This window comes from Orycteropus afer, unplaced genomic scaffold (assembly GCF_000298275.1).
Source record: "Orycteropus afer afer isolate SDZICR_OR568_19922 unplaced genomic scaffold, OryAfe1.0 scaffold00368, whole genome shotgun sequence".
NCBI classification, from domain to species: Eukaryota; Metazoa; Chordata; class Mammalia; order Tubulidentata; family Orycteropodidae; genus Orycteropus; species Orycteropus afer.
The window spans coordinates 954,890-980,138 of record NW_006921955.1 but is presented as its reverse complement, the minus strand read 5'-3'; the positions used below and the strand labels follow the sequence as shown (position 1 = coordinate 980,138).

The window sequence follows — 25,249 nt, the reverse complement described above, 5'->3', positions numbered from 1 at the left end:
ACTATGAGAATCTCTCACGTTGCCTTTTTATAACCATACCTACTTCCTTCTACTCTTCCATTTCTCATCCCCTTAATCTGTTTTTCTTCTCAGTAATTTTCTCATTACAACAGTGTTACTATGTAAATGGTATTGTATAATATGTAACTTTTTAAGATTGGCTTTTTTTTTTACCCAGCATAATTATCTGGAGATTTACCTAAGTTGTTTGTATATCTAGTTCAGTCCTCTTTATTGCTAAGTAGTATTCAACGATATGAAGGTACCACTATTTGTTTACCCATTGACTTGCTGAAGGACATCTTGGTTGCTTCCATTGTTTGGTAATTATGAGTAAAGTTGCTATGAACGTTCATGTACAGGCTTTTATAAAAAAGTTTCTATTTCTCTAGCATAAATGCGGAGCGCTGTATTTTTAGGGTTTTTTTGGGGGGGATAGTAAAAATGTATGTAATGGAACATTGACTAATTCAACAGTGGTTTTTTTGTTTTTTAATTGTGATTTGGGTGAAAGGTTACAGAGCAAATTCACTTTCCATGCAGCAGTTCACATACAATTTGTCTCATGACATTGACTAAAATTTACCACAACGCAATAGCTCCCTTCCCACTTCCTCCTCATAGTTACCTCTTCCGTTTGTCCTTCCCTCCATGCACTCCTGCCCCCTGAGCTATGTCCCTGTGCATACACAGTCATTCTATTCTCCCACGATTGTTCTCTCCAAGGAGTGTATCTATCTAGTGTAAATGTTTATATCATATGCCTGTCTTTTGTTTAATTCAACAGTTTTTACTTGTACAATTTAGTGACATTGATTATGTTCATCATATCGTGTGGCCATTACCATTTCCTTTTCCAAATTATTTCACTGTCATTAACAGAAACTGCTAAAGTACTCTCTAAACTACACCTCCTTTCCCCCCCCACTTTCTCCCATCCCTGGTAAGTACTACTATATCTTTTTGTAACTGATATATTTCACTCAGCCTGTTTTCAAAGTTCATCCATTTTGTAGTGTGTATCAGGACTCCTCTTCGTGGCTGAATAATACTCCATTTAATGTACATACCACATTTTGTGTATTCTTTACTGAGCCTGTTTTTTTGACTCTTATCATGTGTTTTCCTGCTTAAGTCTACCTAAAAGCTTCCCCACTGACTTATTAAAGTATTGAAAAAGCTTACAAATATTGAGGAAAAACATAACTTATATCTTACCGCTAGTTTGTATCTAAGTTATTCTTTCCCATTTGCATTTGTGTATTATTTGCAAATCTGCAACCATATATTCCAGTAGCGTAGTGCCTAAGGCACTTGACTGCTAACCAGAAGGCAGGCAGTTTAAACCTACTAGCCACTCCTTGGAAGGAAGGTTGGGCAATCTACTTTCATAGTGATACTGCCTTGGAAATCCAAGGAGGGGTTGCTACGAGTTGGGTCCTGCTCAATGGCATATAACAACAGCAACAACAGCCATATATAGGAAAAAAAAAAAACTTTGATTTTGGTTTAATTGGCTTCTCTCTTTTGTTTTTTAAGTGATGGCCAAAAAATGAGCAAACGAAAAAAGAATTATCCAGATCCAGTTTCTGTCATCCATAAATATGGTGCTGATGCCCTCAGGTGATAAAAAGTGCTTAAGTGCTTTGCTTTATGTTTATTTATCATTTTTCAATGTTAGCATTGTGTTCCATTAATTCCTTATATTTGGTTTGTGATTAGCTCTTTTTAAGAGAATGTGTGTCATTTATGTATGTATGCAATGAAAGAACTGATGAAGAACAGGGCTCCGGGAATTGATGGAATACCTATTGAGATATTTCAACAAAGAGATGCCCCATTGGAGGCACTCACTTGGTTATGCCAAGCGATTTGGAAGACAGCTACCTGGCCAACTGACTGGAAGAGATCTATATTTTAGCCATTCCAAAGAAAAGTGATCCCACAGATTGTGGAAATTATAGAACAATATCATTAATACCACACGCAAGTAAGATCTTAGATCTTACTGAAGATAATTCAAAAACAGTTGCAGCAGTATATTGACAGAGAACTTCCAGAGGTGCAAGTTGCATTCAGAAGAGGACCTAGGACAAGGGATATCATAGCTGTTGTCAGATGGATCTTGGCTCAATGCAAAGAATACCAGAAAGATGTTTACTTGTGTTTTATTGACTGTGCAAAGGCATTTAATTGTGTGGATCATGACAAATTATGGATAACATTGAGAAGAATGGGAATTCCTGAATACTTGATTGTACTCATAAGGAACCTGACCTTGACCAGGAGGCTGTCGTTCGAATGGAACAAGGGGACAGTGCTTGGCTTAAAATCAGGAAGGATATCTGTATGCTGAGCAAAGAATCTGAGAAGCTGGACTGTAGGAAGAAGAACGTGGCATCAGGATTGGAGGAAGAATCATTAACAACCTGAGATACGCAGACGATACAACTTTGCTTGCTGAAAGTGAGGATGACTGGAGGCATTTACTGATGAAGGTTGAAGAATACAGTCTGCAGTATGGATTATATCTCAATATAAAGTAAACAGAAATCCTCACAACTGGACCAGTGAGCAGCATCACAATAAATGGAGAGAATATTGAGGTTGTCAAAGAATTCACTTTGCTTGGTTCTACAATTGATGCCAGTGGAAGTAGCAGTCAGGACATTAGATGACGTTTAGCATTGGGAACGTCAACCGTAAAGGAACTGTTTCAAGTCTTGAGGAGCAAGGATGTCTCTTTGAGCACTAAGGAGCGCCTGACACAAGCCATGATATTTCCAATTGCCTCGTATGCGTGTGAGAGCTGGACAGTGAAGAAGGAAGACCGAACAAGAGTTGATGCTTTTGAGTTGTGCTGGCAAAGAATGCTGAAAGTACCATGGACTGCTAAAAGAACTAACAGATCTGTCCTGGAGGAAGTGCACCCAAAATGCTCCTTGGAAGCGAGAATGGCCAGACTTCTCATCTATTCTGGTCATGTTGTCAGAAGAGACCATTCCTTGGAGAAGGATGTCATGCGTGGTAGGGTGGAGGGTCGATGAAAGAGGAGACGGCCTTCAAGGAGATAGATTGACATGGTGGTTGCAATGATGGGCTCAAGTATAGCAGGGATCGTGGAGCTGGCGCGGGATCGGGCAGTGTTTCATTCTGCTGTGCGTGGGGTCACTATGAGTCGGAAACGGCTCGACATCCCTAACTACAACATGTCTTTTATAAGGAATGACATTGTTGTGGTTGTTGATTTTTTAACTCCAAAAGTAGTTGTCTAAATAACAGACATTTAAAATCTTCAGTTTTTTTTTTACGATTTCGTTGGAGAGGTCCAAGTACTCCTAGATTAGTTGTTGGTTTCCTTTACTTCACTTCTCTATGTTTCCAGTCTTACTTGTATTAAAATTCTTTTTCAATCATTTATTTAAATGATATACTTATCCTTAGAAGAGCCATATGAGATTTATGCTAAAGCAAGTAAAAATTAATATTGAAAAGTTCTGTAGAGAAATTAGAGCCACTGTGTTTAAAATAGTCATAAACTTGAAAGCACACAATTTTAAAGTTAAAAGGAAGCAAAGAGATAATTGTTCAGCACATGCATTTCATTAACAAGGAAACTGAGGTCCAAGGAGTTGTGGGGTGGTGGCTGGGCACAGTTAGCCCTTACCTCTGTCGCCTAGGAGCACTTAAGTTGTTGTGCTAAGACTATCAGTTATCTCCTAGACTAGGGCTCTCACCCTGTTGTTGATGATTTGGCTGGACAGTTCTTCTGTAGAATGTATACCAGCCTCTCTGGTCTCTATTCACGAGATGCTGGTAGTATCTCCCACCCCTGCCACAGAAATCACCTGTATTAGGCTCTGTGCTCTGTGAAGGGAGAGCACACCTGCCTTCTCTGCTTTTGAATCCCTGGTGTCAAGCACATTGTGGAGGTAAAATCTGTGTGTGTGGAAATAGGAACATAGGCTCTTCTGGAGGCTTCAGTTTGCTTTATTGTTGTGCTTTGTACTACCTATGGTGAGACTGGGGGAGGAAATGTTCATGTGTTGGTCTAGGCCATTTTTCATGTGGGTTTATGTATATCTTTTTTAATTTCCTGATCTCTAATAAAAAGAGGTTTTTGAGTCTTAAGTCAAGCATTAGAAGAGCCATAGTCATGATTTTTCCCCTTTGTGTAGAAAAAAATTCTAATGTTAGTCACACATGCTCAAGAATATATCAAGTAATAATGTTTTGTTTACTACCTGTGTTCCTTTTCTGTGTAAACTTTCTCCCTTTTCCAGATTATATCTGATTAACTCCCCTGTGGTGAGAGCAGAAAATCTTCGTTTTAAGGAGGAAGGTGTGCGTGATGTGCTGAAGGATGTGCTACTTCCTTGGTACAATGCATATCGCTTCTTCATCCAGAACGTCCTGAGGCTCCAGAAGGTATGGACAGTGATGATGGCCGAGGGTCTACATGTGTATTGCAGGCTGTATGGGAGCTGCAGGTGGGAATTTGTGTACCAGCATTTGTCTACTACCCGGATGGAACAAAGTGGGCCCTGTGGCGACACATATGCCCGCTATGGAGCTGATCTGGAAGCCGAGGGTGAGTGTGTGACTCAGAACTACCAGGGAAGCCATATCTGGAGCAAATAGCTGGATCCAGAGATAGACCATCTGAGTAGGGAGCTTACCTTTCCAGGACACAGGACGCTTACTTGGAAAATAGTAGTTTTATATTCAATAAGTTGTTGAATGCCTTTGGTGTGCTGGGTACTGGGGACACAGCATTGAACAAGGTGCTCCTTCTCTTATGGAGCCAGTGGGCCAGTTCCTAGGGAGGAGGCATACAGTGAAGAAATTAGCTAATGTCAGATAATAAGTACCATAAAGACAGTAAAACCTGTTAAAGGAGAGAGAATGATGGAGAAAGGTTGAGGTGTGCTGCTTTAAGTGGGGTGTTTAGGGAAGGCCTCTCTAAGGACTGACATTAGAGTTGAAAGTATGAAAGAGAGAAATTCTCATTGTGATGTGTGTGCATGACACAACTTTTGGTATTAGGATGAAAAGTCACAATTGTGATGCATATGAAATTACCCTTTCAAGCAGTTAGCTCAGGCTTTATGTCCTCTAAGAAACCTTCTCTGAGCCCTCCCAAGTGGAACTTACCAATCATTCTTGGCAATGGAGATCTGGTTTTTGACTGCTAACCAGAAGGTTGGTCGTTTAAACCCATCAGCTACTCTGTGGAAGGAAGACTGGGAATCTACTTCTATAAAAATTTACTGCCTCAGAAACCCAATGAGGGTTGCTATGAGTCAGAATTGACTCGATGGCAGTGAGTTGGGCTTGGTTTTGGTTTTCTTCGCAGTGGAGGTGTTCCTTTTCTCTTACTGACTGACAAAGCCTGTCATATTTTATCGTACATGTGCATATCTGTGTTTAAAAGACTTGATTTAAGGTCAGGGCCCCTGATTATGGACTTCTGGACTGGCTTCAGTCAGCTATGAGGAGGCGACGTGTTTTCACTCGAACTATTGGAAAACCTAGCATGTGAGATTTCCTAGGGTGGGTTTTCCACTCAAAATGAATGAATTGATAATGTTAGGAGTCTTCCCCAAGCTTCTGGTGTCCCTCCTGTCTCTGATCTTACCTCTCCTTTGCATGTGCTTCTTTGACAAGCAGGGTCAACGTCATGTTTTTTGAGCAGGTTTTCACTTTACATCCCTCCACTAGTATAAGACTCCAGAATCCTCAACGGATCAAATTTCTCACAGCTGAGGGAAGTCACAGACAATCTCTCTCATCTGGCCATAGTAGCAAGATACACAGTCCATCCTTAGAAAGTTACATCTGAGGAAGAACTGGATATCCCTAATTGGACAACCTAGTGTAGTGCTGGGGAGCTCTGGTAGCATAGTGGCTAAGACACTTGCCTGCTAACCAGACGGCTGGCGGTTCAAACCTACCAGCCACTCCTCGGAAGGAAGGTTGGGCAATCCTACTTCCGTAGTGATACTGCCTCGGAAACCCAAGGAGGGGTCGCTGTGAGTTGGGTTTGACTCGACGGCACATAACAACAACAAGTGTAGTGCTGAGAGAACCAATTATTGTCATTTGCCATCAAGTTGCCTCCAACTCATGGGAACCTTACATATAATAGAATGAGTCCATTGCTGAGGCTGTTGTGCCAATCTATATCATTCCCTCATTTTCGCTTAATGTATAAAACATGATGTCCTGTTGGCGTTTCTTGAAGACGAGTCGAAAGTTAGTGAATAGACGTCTCACCATCCTCACTTCTAAGGAACATTCAGGTTGTATTTCTTCTAAGATGGATTTGTTCATTCCTATGGTCATCCATAGTATATTCAGTATTTTTTGCCAGTGTCACAGTTCAAACACATCACATCATCTCTTTTTCGTTATCCAACTTTTGCATGTAGCTGAGCGACTCAAGGAACCCTGATAGTGCAGTGGTTAAGCACTTGACTACTAATTGAAAAATCTGTGCTTTGAATCCCCCTAGTCATGCCTCAGGAGAAAGATGTGGCAGTCTAATTCCTTAAAGATTTATAGCCTTGGGAACCTTATGGGTCAGTTCTAGTCTGTCTTGTGTGGTCACTATGAGTCAGAAGTAACTAGGCAGCGATAGCTTTGGCTTGATTTGGTTTGAGGTGATTGAGAAGGTGAAGGTCATGACTTGAGTTAGGTGCACATTAGTTGTGGTAGTTAAATTTGTATGTTAACTTGGCTGGGCCTGGTAGAGTGGCTGGGTAGCTGGTGGTAGTTATTCCCCATGATGAGACTGGCAATCAACTCCATGGTGTGATCTACCACAAGCAGCTGAGTAGCTGCTTTTGGGATGTGATCTACTTCCTGTATGTAAGGAGAAGCCTTGGGGATAGTCTCCAGCTTATGGCATGCTTGAACCCTACATGTAGTTGTGTCGTTCAGCAGCCTGCCATGCTCTGCCGACCTTGGGACTTCCGGTGGACTTGAATTAATGGCCTGCCGTGTGGTTTGGTCACACCAGGACTGTGCCATTTTATTTGTCGACCTTGGGCTTGTTAGCCTCAGCAGCCAGTAGCTGCCTGAGTGAAGAAAAGCCTCTAGCTCCAGTGGGCCAGGAGTAAGAGGCAGAGTTGAAGCCCAAGGTTAAGGTTGCTTTCACCCAGCCCCTAGAGCCCCTGGCACTTTGAACTCAGACTTTTAGACTCCAACCTGTAAGAGAATGAGGTCCTCCTGTTTGTTCAAGCCATCCCATTTGTGGTACATTCTTGTCAGAGCAGCACTAGATAACCAGAACATTAGTCATCAAAAGAACATCTTTCCTTTTTAAAATTTTAAAGAGATCTTTTACAGCAGATATACCCAATGCAGCGCATCATTTGATTTCATGATTGCTGCTTCTGTGAGTTTTGATTGTTGATCCAAGTAGGATGAAACTTCTGACAACTTCAACTTCTACATATATCGTGATGTTTATCAGTCTGGTTTTGAGGATTTTAGTTTTCTCTACCGACCATGAATGCCAAAGATGAGGAATTTGAAGATTTGTTACAAACAGCTTCAGTTTAAAATGTGAAAGGTGGAAACAAAGGAGAGCCAAAAGTAGTTACAGGGAGGATAATAAATCGATCTTCACATCCCAGCTGTGTCATGTGGAAATCTGAGGATCCTACTATTCTGCTCCCAACTGTGAGGCTACAGCAAAACTCAAAATTCCACTTCCCAATCAGCCACCCACATGGTGTTTCCCTCCCTGACCTTAGCCACAATGAGCTAGTTCAAGATAAAAGGATGCCATCCTTCAGGCGGCCAAATAGGCAGAAGTCAACCACAAGCTCAGGAGTCCACACAACACATTGACTTCTACATGCTGGTTGCAGGTTTAGGTTTTTTCCCCCACTACTTTAGGATACCAGCCTCAAGCACATGAGTTCACACAACACCCTCATTTTCACTTAGTAGCTGCCACTACTCCTTTGAATCTCATAATTTGCTGGAAAAACTCACAGAACTCACATTACTATACTTAAAAATTTAATATAGCAAAATGATACACATGTATCAAAAGAATACAAGGTTAGTATAAATAAAGTAGGCAGGAGGCAAAGTCCGAGATGGTTCCCCATTGCGAAGCTTACATGTTCCAATGGGGCACCCTACTCTCCCCTGTCTATCAGTGTCTTTCACCAACCAGGAAATTCTCAGAACTTCATCTCCAGCTCTGTTATTGGCCTCATTGCATGGTTCTGATTAAGTCTTCATTGAATGTGCATGGTTGATTAAATCATGCCCCTCTCTCCCTTCTTGAAGTTAGCTTGTTGTTGTTGTTGTTGTTCTTTTGTGCTGTCGAGTCGGCCCTGACTCGGAGCAACAACTCCTTGGGTTGCCGAGGCAGTATCACTATGGAAGTAGATTGCCTGACGTTCCTTCAGAGGAGTGGCTGGTGGGTTTGAACCGCCAGCCTTCTGGTTAGCAGTCAAGTGCCTTAGGTACTATGCTACCAGAGCTCCCTAAGTTAGCTTACTATGTGGCTTTTGTGACCTACCCAGTCCCTACTCATTTACACAAGTTCTCAGTTGTAGTCTTAGGGTTTTAAAATAATAAAAGCACCTTAACTACTCAGAAAGTTCTAAAGTTTTAGAATTTTCAGAGGCAATAAGGACAAAGGCCAAACTGAGTTCTTTGCCTCACAGTGACTTTAGTGATAGGAACTACACTGGAGATTGCATGCAAACTAATGACTTACTCATTGGAAATACATGTTTTCAACGACACAATTGTAGTGCCTAATGCATTTGATTCCCAACCAGAAGGCTGGCGGTTCAAACCCACCAGCCACTTCTCAGAAGGAAGGTTGGACAGTCTGCTTCCTTAGAGATACCGCCTCAGAAACCCAAGGAGGGTTTGCTGTAAGGCAAGAAGTGACTCGATGGCAGTGAGTTTGGTTTTGGGTTTATACAGATGGACTTTGCTGCATACAACCTCACAGGAGTTACATTGCCTTTATTTACGGAAGGATACAGTGGTGCTGTTATTATTAGTCAGGAAACAAGAAGGGGCCAACTGTAGAACAGACTCAATTGCTCACATGCAAGATTAGGTTGGAGCCGATAAAAATCAAAGCAAGTCCCTGAGGGTCCAAGTACAACCTTGAACATTTTCCTCTCTTAGAGACCATCTCAGAAATAAATTTGTTTCAGTGAACACAAATGACCAAAAGCCAGAAAAATTGTGGAAAGGCATCATAAAGGAAGAAAATAAAATATTAGATAGGAAAGAATCAAAAGACAAAAAAATGTATGTCAGAAGAGACTCTGAAACCTGCTCTTAAGCACAGAATGGCTAAACCAAATAGAAGAAATGATACAGTAAAAGCTGAATAGAAAATTTCAAAGAGCAACTCAAGAAGACAGGGTAAAAAAATTCTGAAGAAATGTACAATGACCTTGATAAGAAAACAAAAATGGAAGAATATAATCGGCATTTATCAAGCTGAAATAATTGAAGGGGAAATTCAAGCCTTGAGTTAAAGTACAGAAGGATTTTTTTTTTTTTTTTTTGAGTTTTATTTTGATTTAGGTGAAAGTTTATAGAGTAAATTGGTTTTCCATTAACAGTTCATATATAATTTGTTTTTTGACATTAATTGCAATCACCAAATGTAACAGCATTCTTCTGCCTTCCTCCCCGTGGGCACCATTTTAATTCATCCTTCTTTCCTATCCATTCCTGCCGTCTGAGCTTTATACCTGAGCAAATGCTATCCTTTTACTCTCTTACGGTTAATTGTTCTAAGGAGTGTGTACTTCCCTGGTGTTAATCTTTACCTCGTAGGCCTGTCTGTCATTTGCCTGAAAGTTGAGCAATGGGAGTAAATTCAGTTCTGGTCCTGAAGGGTGATTAAGGGCAATAGAGTCAGGGATTCCACCAGTCTTTTTATGAGACCATTAAGCCTGGTCTTTTTATTATTTTGAGATTTGTTCCACATTTTTCTCCGACTCTATCCCAGATCTCCTACTGGGATCCCTTTCATCTGAGAACCTTCTAGTTCTTCTGGTCTCAGGGTCACGGAGGATGGGGTTCATATGGTCCCATTAGTCCATTGAGGTAATTGTTTACTTGCTTCTTTGATTTTCTTCACTTTTCTTTCTCCTGACAGGGAGAACCAATAGCTGATCTTAGATGGCCTCTCACAAGTTTTTTTTTTTAAATGGTGATTTGGGTGAAAGTTTATAGAGCAAATTCACTTTCAGTACAGCTCCTCACATACACTTTGCCTCATGACATTTACTACAATTTCCCACAGTGCAACGGCCCCCCTCCCACTTCTTCCCCATAGTTACCTCTTCCCTGTGTCCTTCTCTTCCATGAACTCCTGCCCCCTGAGCTATCTCCCTGTGCATACATAGCCCTTCTATTTTCCCATGAGGGAGCTCTGGTAGCATAGTGGCTAAGACACTTGCCTGCTAACCAGACGGCTGGCGATTCAAACCCACCAGCCACTCCTTGGAAGGAAGGTTGGGCAATCCTACTTCCATAGTGATACTGCCTTGGAAACCCAAGGAGGGGTCGCTATGAGTCGGGTTTGACTCGACGGCACATAACAACAACAACAACAACAACAATTTTCCCATGATTGTTCTCTCCAGGGAGTGTATCTACCTAATGTAAATGTTCAGCTCGTATGCCTATCTTTTGTTTAGCTGGAAGGCACAGGGGTGGATTCAGTTCCAGACCTGAAGGGCAGTTGGGGCCATAGTCACAGTGGTTGCATCAGGCTCTGTCAGACCAGCAAACCTGGTCCCCCCCCTTTTTTTTCCCCCAAATATTTTGAGTTTTGTTCCACATTGTTCTCCTACTCTGTCAAGGTTCTCCTACATAGATCCTCCTTTGAGTGGTTGACATGGTAATCAGAACTTTGCCACCTCTTAATGCTACTGTGGGAGGTCTGGTGGCGTAGTGCCTAAGGCATTTTGACTGCTAACCAGACAACTGGCAGTTCAAACCCACCGACGACTCCTCGGAGGGAAGGTTGGGCAATCTACTTCCATAGTGATATTCCCTCGGAAACCCAAGGAGGGGTCGCTATAAGTCTGCTCCAACTTAGTGGCAGCATGTAGTTCTGTGTATGTGGATGTATTCAGAGCATGTATGTACAAATAGCATCTGCCCAACCTACATATGGTCTTGGATATGGTGCCATTTACTTACCCATATCTGATCATATTGCCTGTCTACCTGTGTATCTACTTGTAGATTAATGTTTGTTATTCCTGATAGTACTGGATTGTATATATGATAGTGTTTACCCTTGTTGTCTATAACTCTTAAGCACCTCCCTCATGTCTTCCTTTTTCTTAGTGATACTGTGTTGGTTACCCGCTATTTGTATGATGCCTGTCCTTTCCCCAAAATTAATTCTCACTTAGTAATTTTCTCTCCCCTCCCATCTGTGGGAGAAGCATCAAAGAATGTTTCTTTCCATGTGTAAACCCTTCCTTCACTTTTTGTAATAGTGGACTCATGCATTATTTGTTCTTTTGTGGTTGACTTATTTCACTCAGCATAATGTCCTCCAAGTCCATCCTTGGGATGAGGTGTTTCACAGATTCTGCATTATTCTTTAATGCTGCATAGTATTCCATTGTGTGTATGTACCATAGTTTGGATGTCCTTTCATCTATTGTCAGGCACTTAGGTTGTTTCCATCTCTTTGCCATGGTGACTAGTGCCATGAAGAACATGAGTGTGCATGAACCTATTTTTGTCCTGGCTCTCTTTTTTTGCAATATATATCTAGATTGCTGGATCAAATGGTATTTTTATTTCCAATTTTTTAAGGAAATGCCATACCATTTTCCATAGTAGTTGTACCATTTTACAGTCCTACCAGCAGGGAACTCCAGTCTCTCTACATCCTTGTCAACATTTTTTCTGTCTTCTTGAACTATGCTATTACTGTTGGTGTGAGATGCTATCTCAGTGTTGTTTTGATTTCCATCCTTCTAATGGCTTTCAAGTGCTGAGGAGCAAGGATGTCTCCTTGAGGACTAAGGTGCGCCTGACACAGGCCATGATATTTCCAGTTGCCTCATATGCATGTGAGAGCTGGATGATGAATAAGGAAGACCGAAGAAGAGTTGATGCTTTTGAGTTGTTGTGCTGGTGAAGAATGCTGAAGGTACCATGGACTGCCAAAAGAACTAACTAATCTGTCCTGGAGGAAGTGCAGCTGAGATGCTCCTTGGAAGCGAGGATGGCCAGACTTTGTCTCACCTACTTTGGTCATTTTGTCAGAGAGGGGACCATTCCCTGGAGAAGGATGCCATGCATGGTCAGGTGTTGGGTCGACGAAGGAAAAGAAGGCCTTCGACGAGATGGATTGACTTGGTGGCTGCGACAATGGGCTCAAGTATAGTAAAGATCATGGAGATGGCGCGGGATCGGGCGGTGTTCATTCTGCTGTGCATGGGGTCGCTATGAGTTGGAAACGACTCAGCAGCACCTAACAACAACGGCTAATGACTGTAATCATATCTTCATGTGTTTCTTGGTTCCTTTACTTTGGTGAAATATCTGTTCATGTCCTCTGCCTAGTTTTTAATAGTATTTTTTGTATTTTTGGTGTTGAGGTGTTAAAATTTTCTGTAAATTTTAGAGAAAAGTCACTAGTTGGATATGTCATTACCAAATGTTTTCAACCCTCTGTAGGTTCTCATTACTTTTTTTTAGAAGTCTTTTGATGCATATAGCAATTTAATATTAGAAGGTCCCAGTCATCTAGTTTCTCTTCTGCTGTTTGTGCATTTTGGGTTATGTTTGATAGTCCTATACCCTAAGTTAGGGCCCCTGAATTTGCCCCTATTTTATCTTTGATGAACTTTATGGTTTTAGGTCTTACATTTGGGTCTTTGATCCATTTTGAATTTGTTTTTATGCATGGTGTGAGGTATAGATCTTATTTCATTTTTCTGCCAGTGGTTCTGGTTCCTTGTGATAGATCAACTTTCTATAAGTAGATATATCTCTTTCTGGGTCCTCAGTTCTGTTCCACTTGTCTGTGTGTCTGTCATTGTATCAGCACTAGGATGCTTTGACTACTGTGGCTACATAGTAGGTTTTGAAATCAGGAAATGTGAGATCCTCTACTTTGTTCTTCTTCCATAATGCTTTGCTTATCTGAGATCGTTTTCCTTTCCATATAAAATTAACAATTGCTTTTTCTATCTCTTTAAAACTGTTGATGGAATCTGCATTGGAATTATATTGTATCTCTAGCTTGCCTTGGGTAGTATTGACATTTTCACAATGTGCAAAACTGAAGGATTTTATGAGTAAAAATTGAATGAGTCAGGAAGCATCAAACAGTTAAAGGAATATACAGAGTCACTGTGTCAGAAAGAATTGGTCAGCATTCAGGTATGCCAGGAGTTAGCATATGATCAAGAACCATTTGTACTGAACAACAGAGTTTGGGCTGTAGTGACAATATTGATGATAAATAACATTTCAGGAATTGATAGAATACCAAATGAGATGCTTCAGCAAACGGATGCACTGCTGAAAGCATTGACCCATCTTTGTCAAGAGACCTAGGCTGGTAAATTGGTCAGACATGACGTAAAATGGGTCTTTAGGATTGAGGAGGATTTTGCAAAGAAAAAAGAAGTGACATATATAGGCCATTCTGTGTAGTATAAACAGCTTAAGCAAAGAAATTTCCTGGTACTGGTTTTATGTGTGTATAATGATCTAGTCCTGGATGGTTTTTTTTTGTCCTTTAAACCTATGTGAACTACACTACACTGACTACTTATGTGTAAGGTTTTGAACTATCTCAATTCATAATCACTCTTTGGTCTAGGGGAGTAATTTCTTCCTAAATTTTCTTTAGTTCACTCAAAAATGTAATTTATTTATTAAGGATTTAATATCCTAACTTAGTACTTATGTTAAGAATATTGCTAAGAACCAGAAATCTAGATTGCTGATGGCATCTGGGTTTTATTTTTTTAATCTTGGCTATTGGTTTCAGTTTAATGATTCAAATAGTCTGTTTCTCTCAGAGTAACTACCCCCTAAGCATTCAGAATGTTTTCATAATTGTAAATCACTAGGAGGAAGAGAGAGAATTCCTCTACAACGAGAATACGAGTAAAGCCAGCACCAACATCACAGACGTCTGGGTCCTGTCCTGCATGCAATCACTTATTGGGTTCTTTGAGACAGAAATGGCAGGTAGGTCTCTTCGAGGTTGCCCTCCTTGACATAAGCATTGTTCTATTTATATTTCCTTTTTTTGATATTTCACCATTTTTCTTTAAAAACATAAACAGAAAATTTATAAAATTTATAAAAATTTAGGAAGATGGAGAACAGCAGAGAAGGGAAGATACTAAAGACCACCTAAAGACAATAGGATTGACACGTGTATATATATATATTTTTTTTGTCTATAGGTTTGTTATTTTATAGTATTGTATACGTACTAGCAATCATATATCTTGGTTTAATTCTATATCATAACATAAACAATAGTTTATAATGTTTAATCTTCATAAAACAACTTACAGTAGTTGAATAATAGTATGTGTGTCTACTGTAGTTGGTTTAGTTCCCACTTTTGGACATTTAGATTGCTGTCTTATAATTGTTTATTTTAACCTGTCAAATATAATTTTTATAAGGCTACTTCATTGTACAGTGTGTTTCATAGGAACGGTAGATTGGGAGGTATATGATGGAGGAGAGTTATCCTTTGGGTATATCCAAATGGTGTTTATGCAGGACACTATGATAAGCCCTGGAATTCTGGATTGAATACAGGGGAGCTGGACAGCTATATGGTGAAACTCTAACTACCACTGTTTCTCCCCTGGACGTGTTCCGTAAACTTCATGATCCTCAGTTACTTTTATCTGTAAGATGCCTGTTAAGAGTTGTAGTGAGGCTTATGTGGAGATTATATTCATAAAGTAATTGTCAGATAATAGTACTCAATAAGTAGTACCTGTTATTAAGACATTTAAAAAAATTTTTAGATACATTTTTATTATTAGCTATGTAATCCTTGTCTACTACAATTAGAAAATACAGAAAAGCAGTAACGAATAGAAATTTATCCATATCTCTCTTACCCAGTAACAATGAGTTTGATTTTAAACAAATATACCTAGGATAGATATTATGTGGATTTCCTTAAGTTTGTGATAGATACAAGCATATGTCAAGATTAGAAATTCCAGAAACTATTGACTAAGATACCTAAGATGGGTCTGACTATAAATGAAGAGAATGCATTTCATAAAGGAAGCAAATAGAGACCTGGGTCACAATGAGGAGGAGAGGAGATTGCATCCTTGTAGCTGACTTAATGAGGTTAGCCTTCTCCTCTACCTCATGCCCTGTGGTTACTGGATGCTGTTGTGCATGTACAGTTCTCCAGTGAATGGCAGTGGGCCAGAGCAATACTGTGGTATACGCATGGGTGCTGTTCTTCCTCAGCAGCTTCCATAGCCCGGTCACTGGTACATGGCTCTTCCTTGGAATGGTCAATGGCCTTTGTCTTTAGTATAATATTAATCCAAGAAGGTTAAACATTTATAAGGATCATATAAGTGCCAAAATGTTGGTCAAATAGAGGAAAACAAGCTGTAGCTCTGCTCTCTCTCTCTCTGTGTGTGTGTGTGTGTGTGAGAGAGAGAGAGAGAGAGAGAGAGACAGTGGGTGAGTGATTTGGGTGAAAGGTTACAGAGCAAATTCACTTTCCATACAGCAGTTCATATACACTTTGTCTCATGACATTGACTACAGTTTATCACAGTGCAACAGTTTCCCTCCCACTTCCTCCCCATAGTTACCTCTTCCCTGTGTCCTTCCCTCCCATTTAGTCATGCCCTCCGAGCTGTGCATACACAGCCCTTCTAGTCTCCCTTGATTGTTCTCTCCAAGGAGTGTATCTGGCTAGTGTAAATGTTCATTTCATACGCCTGTCTTTTATTTGGCTGGAAGCCACACCTGTCGGTTTAATTCCAGACCTGAAGGGCAGCTAAGGGCCATAGTTTCAGTGGTTCCATCAGGCTCTGTAGCTCTGCTCTTAAAAGAGTTATTGGGGACTCAGAAATCCACTTGAGTGAACGTGGAATAGAGGTGTCATGATCGTCTTACAAGGCAGTAGAGGGCAGATGCCGTCACCAGAAATGGCTGTGCTGGAAGTATACTGTGCTCTCCCCTTGATGCCTGAGCCCTGCTCCTGTTCCCTCTTAGTGAATGATGAGTAGAGAGGAAACGGTGCTAGAGATTGTTGCTCCACGATCTCTGCCATCTTTGGCCACAGCCCTTGACACCTCTTTAGTGAAGCCAGGTCTAAGAATGAAGGCACCACAGCTGGAAGTCTGTTTCTCTGTGTTCTATCTGGGTGTTAGAGCTCATGCACACTCACCTGGCCGTAAGCAACATGGAGATGGTGGAGCAGGAGACAGTGCACACAGACCTTAAGAGAGAAACTCTGGACCCAAACTGCCTAGCTTCAGATTGAGGTCTTCCCCACATGTGAGCTTTGTGACTTTATCTCCCTCATCGAAGTAGGGATAATACTAGTACTTGCTATGTAGAGTTGTAAGGACTAAATCCGTAAGTATACTTTGGAAGAGTTTACACATACTGGTAGTGATTTCAGCATTAGCTGCTTCTGCTTTTGTTTATTGAGTGCTCACTATATGTAGGTTCATTCACTCAGTTAAAATTGGAACAGAGAAAACTCTAACTTCCTAGTAATGAACCTTAGAAATAATTTAGACAGGCCTCTGCTTATTAGGGAGCTCTGGTAGCATAGTGTCTAAGGCACTTGACTGCTAACCAGAAGGCTGGCCGTTCAAACCCACCAGCCACTCCTCGGAAGGAAGTTGGGGCAATGTAATTCTGTAGTGATACTGCCTCGGAAACCCAGGGAGGGGTTGCTGTGAGTCAGGTCCGACTCAACAGCACATAACAGCAGCAACAACAACTGCTTGTTATAGAATAGGCTTAGAAGCTCAGATCATTAAAATCGTCTGTCTAGGAAATTTTGGACAGTTACTGACGCTGGCCTGTGGCTTGCCAACATCTCAGTTCTAGTCTTTGAATCCAGCAGCCTCACATGTCCTAGGCACTGCCCTTTGCAACCTCTAAGTTCTTTGGATCTAAAAAAATACCAAACCCATTTATTCCAACTCAGAGCAGCCCTATATATCGGTCAGAGTAGAACCCGTAGGGTTTCCAAGGCTGTAAATCTTTTTTTTTTTCTTTCTAATTTTTATTATGATTTGGGTGAAAATTCACAGATCAGATTTTCCATGCAGTAGTTCATATACATTTTATTTCATGACGTTGACTGCAAGTCCCCACAATATAATAGCTCTCTTCCTATTTCCTACTTGTGGTTACCTCTTCCCTATGTCCTTCTTTCCTATGTAGTCCTGTCCCCTGAGCTATCTCCCTGTGGAACTGTCCTTTTGTTCCCCTATGATTGATCTCTCTAAGGAGTACATCTATCCGCTGTAAATGTTCACACTGTATGCCTGTCTATTGTTTGGCTGGAAACCACGGGCGTGAGTTCAATTCCATACATGAAGGGTAACTAGGGACCATATTCTCAGAGGTTTCTTCAAGCTCTATCAAGCTAATAAACCTTTTTTTTTCTTTTTTATGATTTTGAGTTTTGTTCCACATTGTTCTCCCACTCTGTCCAGGATCTCCCACACCTGTCCCCTCCAAGTGATTGACAGTGGTAACCAGGCACTATGTAGTTCTTCTAGTCTCATGGCCATATAGGCTGAGGATCACATGGTCTGCTAGTCCCTTGAACTAATTGTTTCCATGTGTCTTTGGTTTTCTTCATCTTTCTTTGCTCTGGACAAGGACAGAAGACCCATTATTGCATCTAGATGGCTGCTTGCAAGTGTTTAAGACCCCAGCCACTACTCACCAAAGTAGGATGTAGAACAATGATTTTGTGTAGTATGTTATGCCACTTGAGCTTGATGTCCCCTGCAACCATGGTCCTGAGCCCACAGGGTACTCGCTCCCTCGGGGCAGTTGGCTGTGGCCAAGAAATTATCATAATTTTGCCTCTTGTTAACTCATATATCTGGACAAGGCTATAAATTGTTACGGAAGCAAACTGCCACATCTTTCTCCTACAAAACTGCTGGTGAGTTTGAATTTCTGACCTTTCAGTTACCAGCTGAGTATTTTAACCACTGCACCACCAAGAATCCTTCTTTAGACATGGAGCTCATTTAACATTCCCTGAACTTTCTTTAAGTTAAAATTGTAGTTATTTATGATGCTACACTTTATTCTTTTAGTTGTTGGTGTTAGTTTTTGAGTTTTTGTGCAGTAGAGTGTAGGTTAAAGGATAGATCAGTGAGAAAGTCTTTAAAATAGGCCTTTACTTCAAATAAGATTGTCTAGATGTCTTTACTTTTGTATTTGCCTTCTGAGTTCCTAAGCCAAGCCATCAAATCCTTTTCATTGCTCAGAGCTCTCCAGTCATTCCACTATCTTCTTTAGCTTTCTTTCTTTGACTATTTTAACCTTTAGAAAGCCTTTTCTGTTTTATTCATCACCTGTGCCAGAGTTTCTCAACAGTAACACTGTTAACATTTTGGTCTAGATCTTTGTGGTAGGAGCTGGCTGTGCATTGCAGGATATTTAGCATATTCCTGGCCTCTGCCTGCTGGTCAGTAGTACCCTCTCTCCCAGTTGTGACAACCAAAAATGTTTCCAGACATTGCCAGATGTCTGTTGGGAGGCAAAATTGCTCCTAGTCGGGAAGCCCTGGCCTGTGTGCACTTTACCTCTTTGTATCTAATTAAAGCTATTTTTTTTGTTGTTGTTGTTGAGATAGATTGTAGTGTAATGTAAAGAAGTTGGTGTTTTGTCACTCCTACTGCATCATAATGCTCCATGTAAATGGATGCCTCCTGAAATTGTGTGGTAGACAGCCCTCAGCTTTGCCACACATACTGGGGTTATAACTCTAGTTCTTTTGCTTATTAACTATATCCTCTGGCACATCAGTTGCCTGTCTGGCTCTCAGTTATTCTTATTGTCCAGTGGTAGTTTATAAATCATTTTTAATATGGTATAATGGTTAAATGAGGTTTTATATACAAACACAAAACATCCTCAGTAAATCATCTTTATTTTGCTGATTGTTTCACTTTGCTGCAGATTTGAGTAGAGGATCTTGGACAGCAGGAACTGCTTGTTCTTTATTTGTAGCCAATCCTTTCCTCAGCCCCCGAAATTCTTAGTATATACTTGCTGCCTGTTTGATTTGTCTTATTTTTAGCTTACAGGCTTTATACTGTTGTGCCTCGCCTGGTCAAGTTTGTGGATATTTTGACCAATTGGTATGTCAGAATGAACCGTAGAAGGTTAAAGGTAAGTACAAACTGCTGTTGGTAAGGAAAAATTGTGTGAAGTTTTAGAGTTGAGAAAAAATGAGAACAGCCAAAATGGAAAGGAACATTCTCAAGTGCTCTTAGTTTTTGGAAGCTTTTTCTTTTACATTGTGTATTAACTATATTTATTACCATTCACAGGAGCCCTGGTGGTGCTAACAGTTAAGCTCTTGGCTGTCAATTGAAAGACTGGCAGTCTCAGTCAGTCAGTTCTGCAGGATAAAAACGTGATGATCTGCTCCTTTAAAAGCTTATAGCTTAGAAAACCCTATAGAGCATTTCTACTGTGTCATGTTAGGGTTGCTATGAGTTGGAATCACTGTGACAGCATATAACAACATTGTTTGTCGTTTTGCATATTTTCAAAATGAAATTATGAAAATGTCATATTGGAAAGTCTCAAGGGCACATAAGACTAAATTGAATCCAAACCACTAACTTAACTGATGCCATCAAGTCAATGAAACACCATAGGATGAGTAGAACAAGTAATAGGAACACTGTAGGACCGTAGAACCACCCCATAGAGTTTCTAAGGCTTTAAATCTTTACTGAAGCAGAGTGCTGTATCTTTCTCTCATGTAGCAGCTGGTAGATTCAAACCACCAGCCTTTCAGTTAGCAAGCCAGGCACTTTAACCACTGTGTCACCAGGAGCCCTACTAAACCGAATAGTCTCTTAAACTCAGAAATACATTTATGCAAATATTTTGCAAAAGTCAAGTAGGGCTATGATCTTAAAAGGGGCAACCAACTTCCTTGCTTCTACTCTGTTGTTGTGTGACCTCGAGTCTAACCCGATTCATAGTGACCCCTCCTTGGGTTTCCGAGGCAGTATCACTATGGAAGTAGATTGCCCCATCTTCCTTCCAAGGAGTAGCTGGTGGATTTGAACCGCCAGCCTTCTGGTTAGCAGTCAAGTGCCTTAACCACTATGCTACCAGCGCTTCTACTCTAGGGAGTCATTATTGAGTGTTTGCTGTGGAGAAAAACTCTTTCTTAATCCTTGTGAGGATTTAAGAGCCCAGCATGGGTCCTGTTCCCAGGATTTATGCTATATGCATATATCACTGTGGTATAAGACAAAAATATAGATGCATTTACTACAAGGTCAGAAAAAGGCTTCTACTGCCCACCAGTTCTGTCTTAAATTGTGACTCTTAAGTGATAAAATAATCGTTTCATTTTTGTTTAAATACATTATTTTCAAAAACAAACAAACAAAAAAAACCTCACTGCCATCAAGTCGATGCCAACTCATAGCAACCCCCTTTGGGTTTCTTAGGCAGTAAATCTTTACAGAAGTAGATTATCCAGTCTTCCTTCTGCAGAGTAGCTGGTTTTGTACTGCCAGCCTTCTGGTTAGCAGTCCGATGCCTTAGGCACTATGCCATCAGAGCTCCTTTATATATACATAAATATATATGTATACATACATACATACATATATATTTTAAACTAAACTACAGTTATCTTTAGGTAACTTAATTGATTTTTTTTGTGTGTTTTATCTTTATTTACATTTTTTTTACATAATGAATAAATATAATTATAAAAAATACACAGTTTATGCTGTTTTTTCTTTCAGTAAGAGATCTTACCTAAAGGTACTTTAAAATTTTTTGTTAGCAACTGTTTCTATTTCACTTGAATCTATTTTATCCTTAAGTCAGAGTAACCATTTTTGGGGGTGTCCTTTTAATAATCACATTTGCATAGTTAAGACATTGTAAAAATAAAAACAAATCACCTCATGCAAAACTTGCACAATATTTGCACAATCTCAGTACCTTTAAATCTAATTTCAGTGCACACTAAATAAAAACTAAAAGCAAATAAATAGTACTTTGTAAACATTTAGTAATTTATTATATTATAGTAGCATCATAGCAAAACCAAAACCAAACTCACTGCTGTCGAGTCCTCCTTTGGTTTCCAAGGCGGTATCACTGCGAAAGTAGATTGTCCAACCTTTCTTCTGAGGAGTAGCTGGTGGGTTTGAACTGCCAGCCCCCTCATTAGCAGTCAAAGCCTTAGGCACTACACCACCAGAGCTCATCTGTTAATGTTACACTGGGCAAAAGTATCAACGTTTTCTATCACTGGATAAAAGCATAACTTTGTGAACATGTCTCTTTGATCCTGACATTAGTCTTTACATCAGATTCACAGAACTGCTTTCTGCCTCAAAGATGGGAAGTAACAAGGGGCTGGAAAACATCCCTTTTCTAAGTCCTCATCACACTTTGATTTCAGTGGTCACAGGTGACCTTTGGTTGTCATTGTTGTTAGTTTTTTTGTCTGTATACTGTGTTCTCTCTGTAGGTTGTCTCTTTTTATAAACTCAGGATAGTTTTATGATAAACATTTATTTTCACTGTTTTAATGTTTATAGATAGGCAGTGTTCTAATCTTTTGTATTCTCTAGGGTGAAAATGGGATGGAAGATTGTGTTATGGCCTTGGAAACCCTGTTTAGCATTCTCTTTTCTTTGTGCAGACTTATGGTAAGAAGCTTGACCTCTTTCTAAGATTCTTCAGCCTAATTTTCAGCCACATACTACCATATTGGTGTTAACTTCTTTCATCTACATTCTCCATGGCATCATGTATACTCTGTATTTGTTCCACAAGAAATAGAAAATAGATGTTTTAAGGCAACTTAAAATCTCTAGTTCCTTTCTAGAAATCTTATTAGCTTATATATGTCAAGTGAGGATTAAGAGATGTTAGTTTCAATAACTATCTTCTTTCTTATAATCATTGGCAGTACAGAATGGGGAAGTCCTTGGATCTAGATTAAGGATCTCTTTAAGAGCTTCATGTATTCTGAATGAGAAACTGCTTGAACTGGTCCTATTTATACCTGTAGCTTTCCTTGTTTTGCTCACTGTTCACCAGTATCCTGAGAATCAAAAGATGTTTTCCTGTTTACAGATGAGGTTTCTGAGGCTTAGGGATAGACAGACCTGTGCATATTTATCTGGCTGGTAAGTGGTAAGCTAAGTTTAAACCCACATCTGTGGCTCCTGTTTTCATTATGGAAATCCTCAGGGAGTCTAGAGGTGCTTTAGGTCCTGCTGACATGCTTCATAGATGTCTAGGTCCCCAAACAAAATGAGGCCACTTCTTCAGTGTGTATTCCTATGTCTTTCTCTAAATGTTTATATGAAAGTTTTCAGTTTAAATGAGAATATTTGATGATGCCTGCATGTGATTGAAATGCTGTTATCTGTTCTCATGCAGGCCCCCTATACACCTTTTCTCACAGAATTAATGTACCAAAATCTAAAGATGTTGATAGATCCTGTTTCTGTCCAGGACAAGGACACACTCAGTATTCATTACCTCATGATGCCCCGTGTTCGGTAAGAATCAGTACAAATAAGCCAGAATCTACCTTCAGCCTCATGTGTGCCTTGGAAAGAGAGATTTCCAGAGACATGTGCATATGGAGGCCGCAAACTCACTACTTCCTGGCCAGCGAAAGAATGCATGTAGAAGGTGTGACAGGCTTATTGGTGGTTTTGGTTTTGCTGCTGGGCACTGAGAAGCACACTCAAACTCTAGCTGCCTCACCAAGTCTTGAGTTTGACCCTATTCCTCATTTAAACCTGCCTGTTATTTGAGATTTTTTTCCTTCTAAATCTTATTTATTTCATATACCTACATCAACCAATCAGAGAGAAATTGATGGACAAGAAAATTGAGAGTGCTGTAACCAGAATGCAGTCTGTGATTGAACTTGGGCGAGTGATCCGAGACCGTAAAACCATTCCAGTAAAGGTTTGAAACTTAAATTTTATGTTACGTCACACAGAGCTAAACAATTATGCTTTGAAATGTTTTCTGAACGTTAGGACCTAGCAATGACATAATTTTTTTTTTCTTTTCTACAAGAAAGGTGTGGTTGACTTAATACCAACTAAGACTGATTAGAGATAGAGATTAAAATAAAATATTTAACATTCCATTTTTCTGCAGTTTAGAGGACTGGTTGCTTAGTGAACTTTTCCCCTCTCTTTTCTCTTAGTATCCTTTGAAAGAAATTGTGGTTATCCACCAAGACCTGGAAGCTCTTAAAGATATCAAGTCTTTAGAGAAGTATATCATTGAGGTAAGACAGATGATTCTGTTTTGGGTCTTGAAAAGATTTTTTGATTAAATGCCTTTAATTAAGTACACTTTGAGTTATAACACAAGTAACAAATGAATACATATTAGTTACAAGTAGTTCACACACTAGCATAGAGTATATACAATGAAAGGTGAGTGTCTTTCCACTCTGTTCTGCTCACTGAGGTCTTGCTTTCCTCCTACACTAGTATGTCTAATGAATTTGCTAAAGTTGACAGGACTTTACACATGTGCATGTATATGTAAATAAGTATAAACACATGCACAAAAATACATGCTATTTGATTTTATTTTTACATATAGGAGATTATATATACAGTCTTTATCTTGCTTTTTATCAAACATTACAGTATATCTTAAAAGGCTATCCCATGTCATAACAGAGAGCTCTCTATTCCTTTTGGCAGTGGCATAGTGCTCACTTTCTGAATACGTCATGATATATTTAGTTGTTGAAAATTTATGTTTCTGAATATATGTATCTTTGTGTATATGTAAGAGTGTGAATATTGGTAGTTTCCTAGAAATAGAATTTTGGGCTCAAAGATTTAAGGTTCAGTGTCAGTTGTCTTTACAATATGCTTTATTCTGTGACGTTTTGAAACAATCACAGGCAGTGTGCCCAACCAAACTCACTTCATCAACTCATAGAGACCCCTCGTTGGGTTTCCTAGGCGCTATCTCTGGAAGTAGATTGCCCAGTCATCCTTCTAAGGAGTGGCTGGTGGGTTTGAACTGCCAGTCTTCTGGTTAACAATCAAATGCCTTAGGCACTATACCACCAGACCACCTCCCACAAGCAGTCTAGGGGTTAAAAATGACTTGATTTAAGGACAACTCTTATTTGCCTTTTAGTGTTACGTGACTTTGGCCTTATATGAAAGGATTGAACAACCCTGTGCTGTGTTGCTGTTGTGTGCCTTAGAGTCAGACCCGACTCATAGCGACCCCTCCTTGGGCTTGCGAGGCAGTATCACTATGGAAGTAGATTGCCCCATCTTCTTTCCGAGGAGTGGCTAGTGGGTTTGAACCGCCAGCCTTCTGGTTAGCAGTCAAGTGCCTTAGCCACTACACTATCAGAGCTCCTGAACCAACCCCTACTCACAACAAATTCTTCATCACAGTCACCTTCACTTCCCTGCATGTGCAGCTTTTAAATCATTGAAAAGCCTTTTCTTTCACTAAAGTAAGGCTAAGTAAGAACTTTATGCACCTGTTCCAGCCGCTTAGCTAAAAATTCGATTTAAAGAGTCACTTAGACTTAATGGCACACTTAGGAATGGGTCTCGTTTTTAAGCAGGTGACTGCCTGTATATAATTTTTAACTTTGTTTATATTCTCAGGTAATATTTTAATCTGTTATAGAAATTATTAATTTCCATATTTGATCATGAACTGCTTGACAATTTCAGACAAATAATAGAAACTAGAAAGTAATTAATGCCGGTAGATATGCTTTTTAAAATGTAGAATATCTTTATCACTTATAATGAGATGAATTAGTTTAATTAAATATAATTTGCAAGATCAGACATTCCTCTACTATTTGCGTTGATCTATAGTTCTCATGATACATAGTTTCATACCTTATATTGTCACCATTCCCGGTTGTATCAATAATCCGTAGCAAACATGATGGAGACATGAAATGTTAGGATAAACCGATTAT

At 39.9% G+C, this 25,249-nt stretch overlaps 1 protein-coding gene and 1 non-coding gene across 2 annotated transcripts in view; both read left to right on the top strand.

Moving 5' to 3' along the window:
* The window catches only part of IARS1 (isoleucyl-tRNA synthetase 1), a 168,781-nt gene that overhangs the window by 76,774 nt on the left and 66,758 nt on the right, over positions 1–25,249 (top strand). The window contains exons 17-24 of the mRNA XM_007953003.2: positions 1,540–1,623; positions 4,284–4,428; positions 14,115–14,235; positions 19,334–19,425; positions 21,873–21,950; positions 22,690–22,811; positions 23,127–23,229; positions 23,477–23,560. Coding sequence (XP_007951194.2) covers positions 1,540–1,623; positions 4,284–4,428; positions 14,115–14,235; positions 19,334–19,425; positions 21,873–21,950; positions 22,690–22,811; positions 23,127–23,229; positions 23,477–23,560 — 829 coding nt within the window. The remainder of the gene's footprint in view (positions 1–1,539; positions 1,624–4,283; positions 4,429–14,114; positions 14,236–19,333; positions 19,426–21,872; positions 21,951–22,689; positions 22,812–23,126; positions 23,230–23,476; positions 23,561–25,249) is intronic.
* Positions 15,399–15,532, top strand: LOC122151267. Its single transcript, XR_006164063.1, has one exon. It is a non-coding gene; the product is annotated as a small nucleolar RNA SNORA84 (small nucleolar RNA).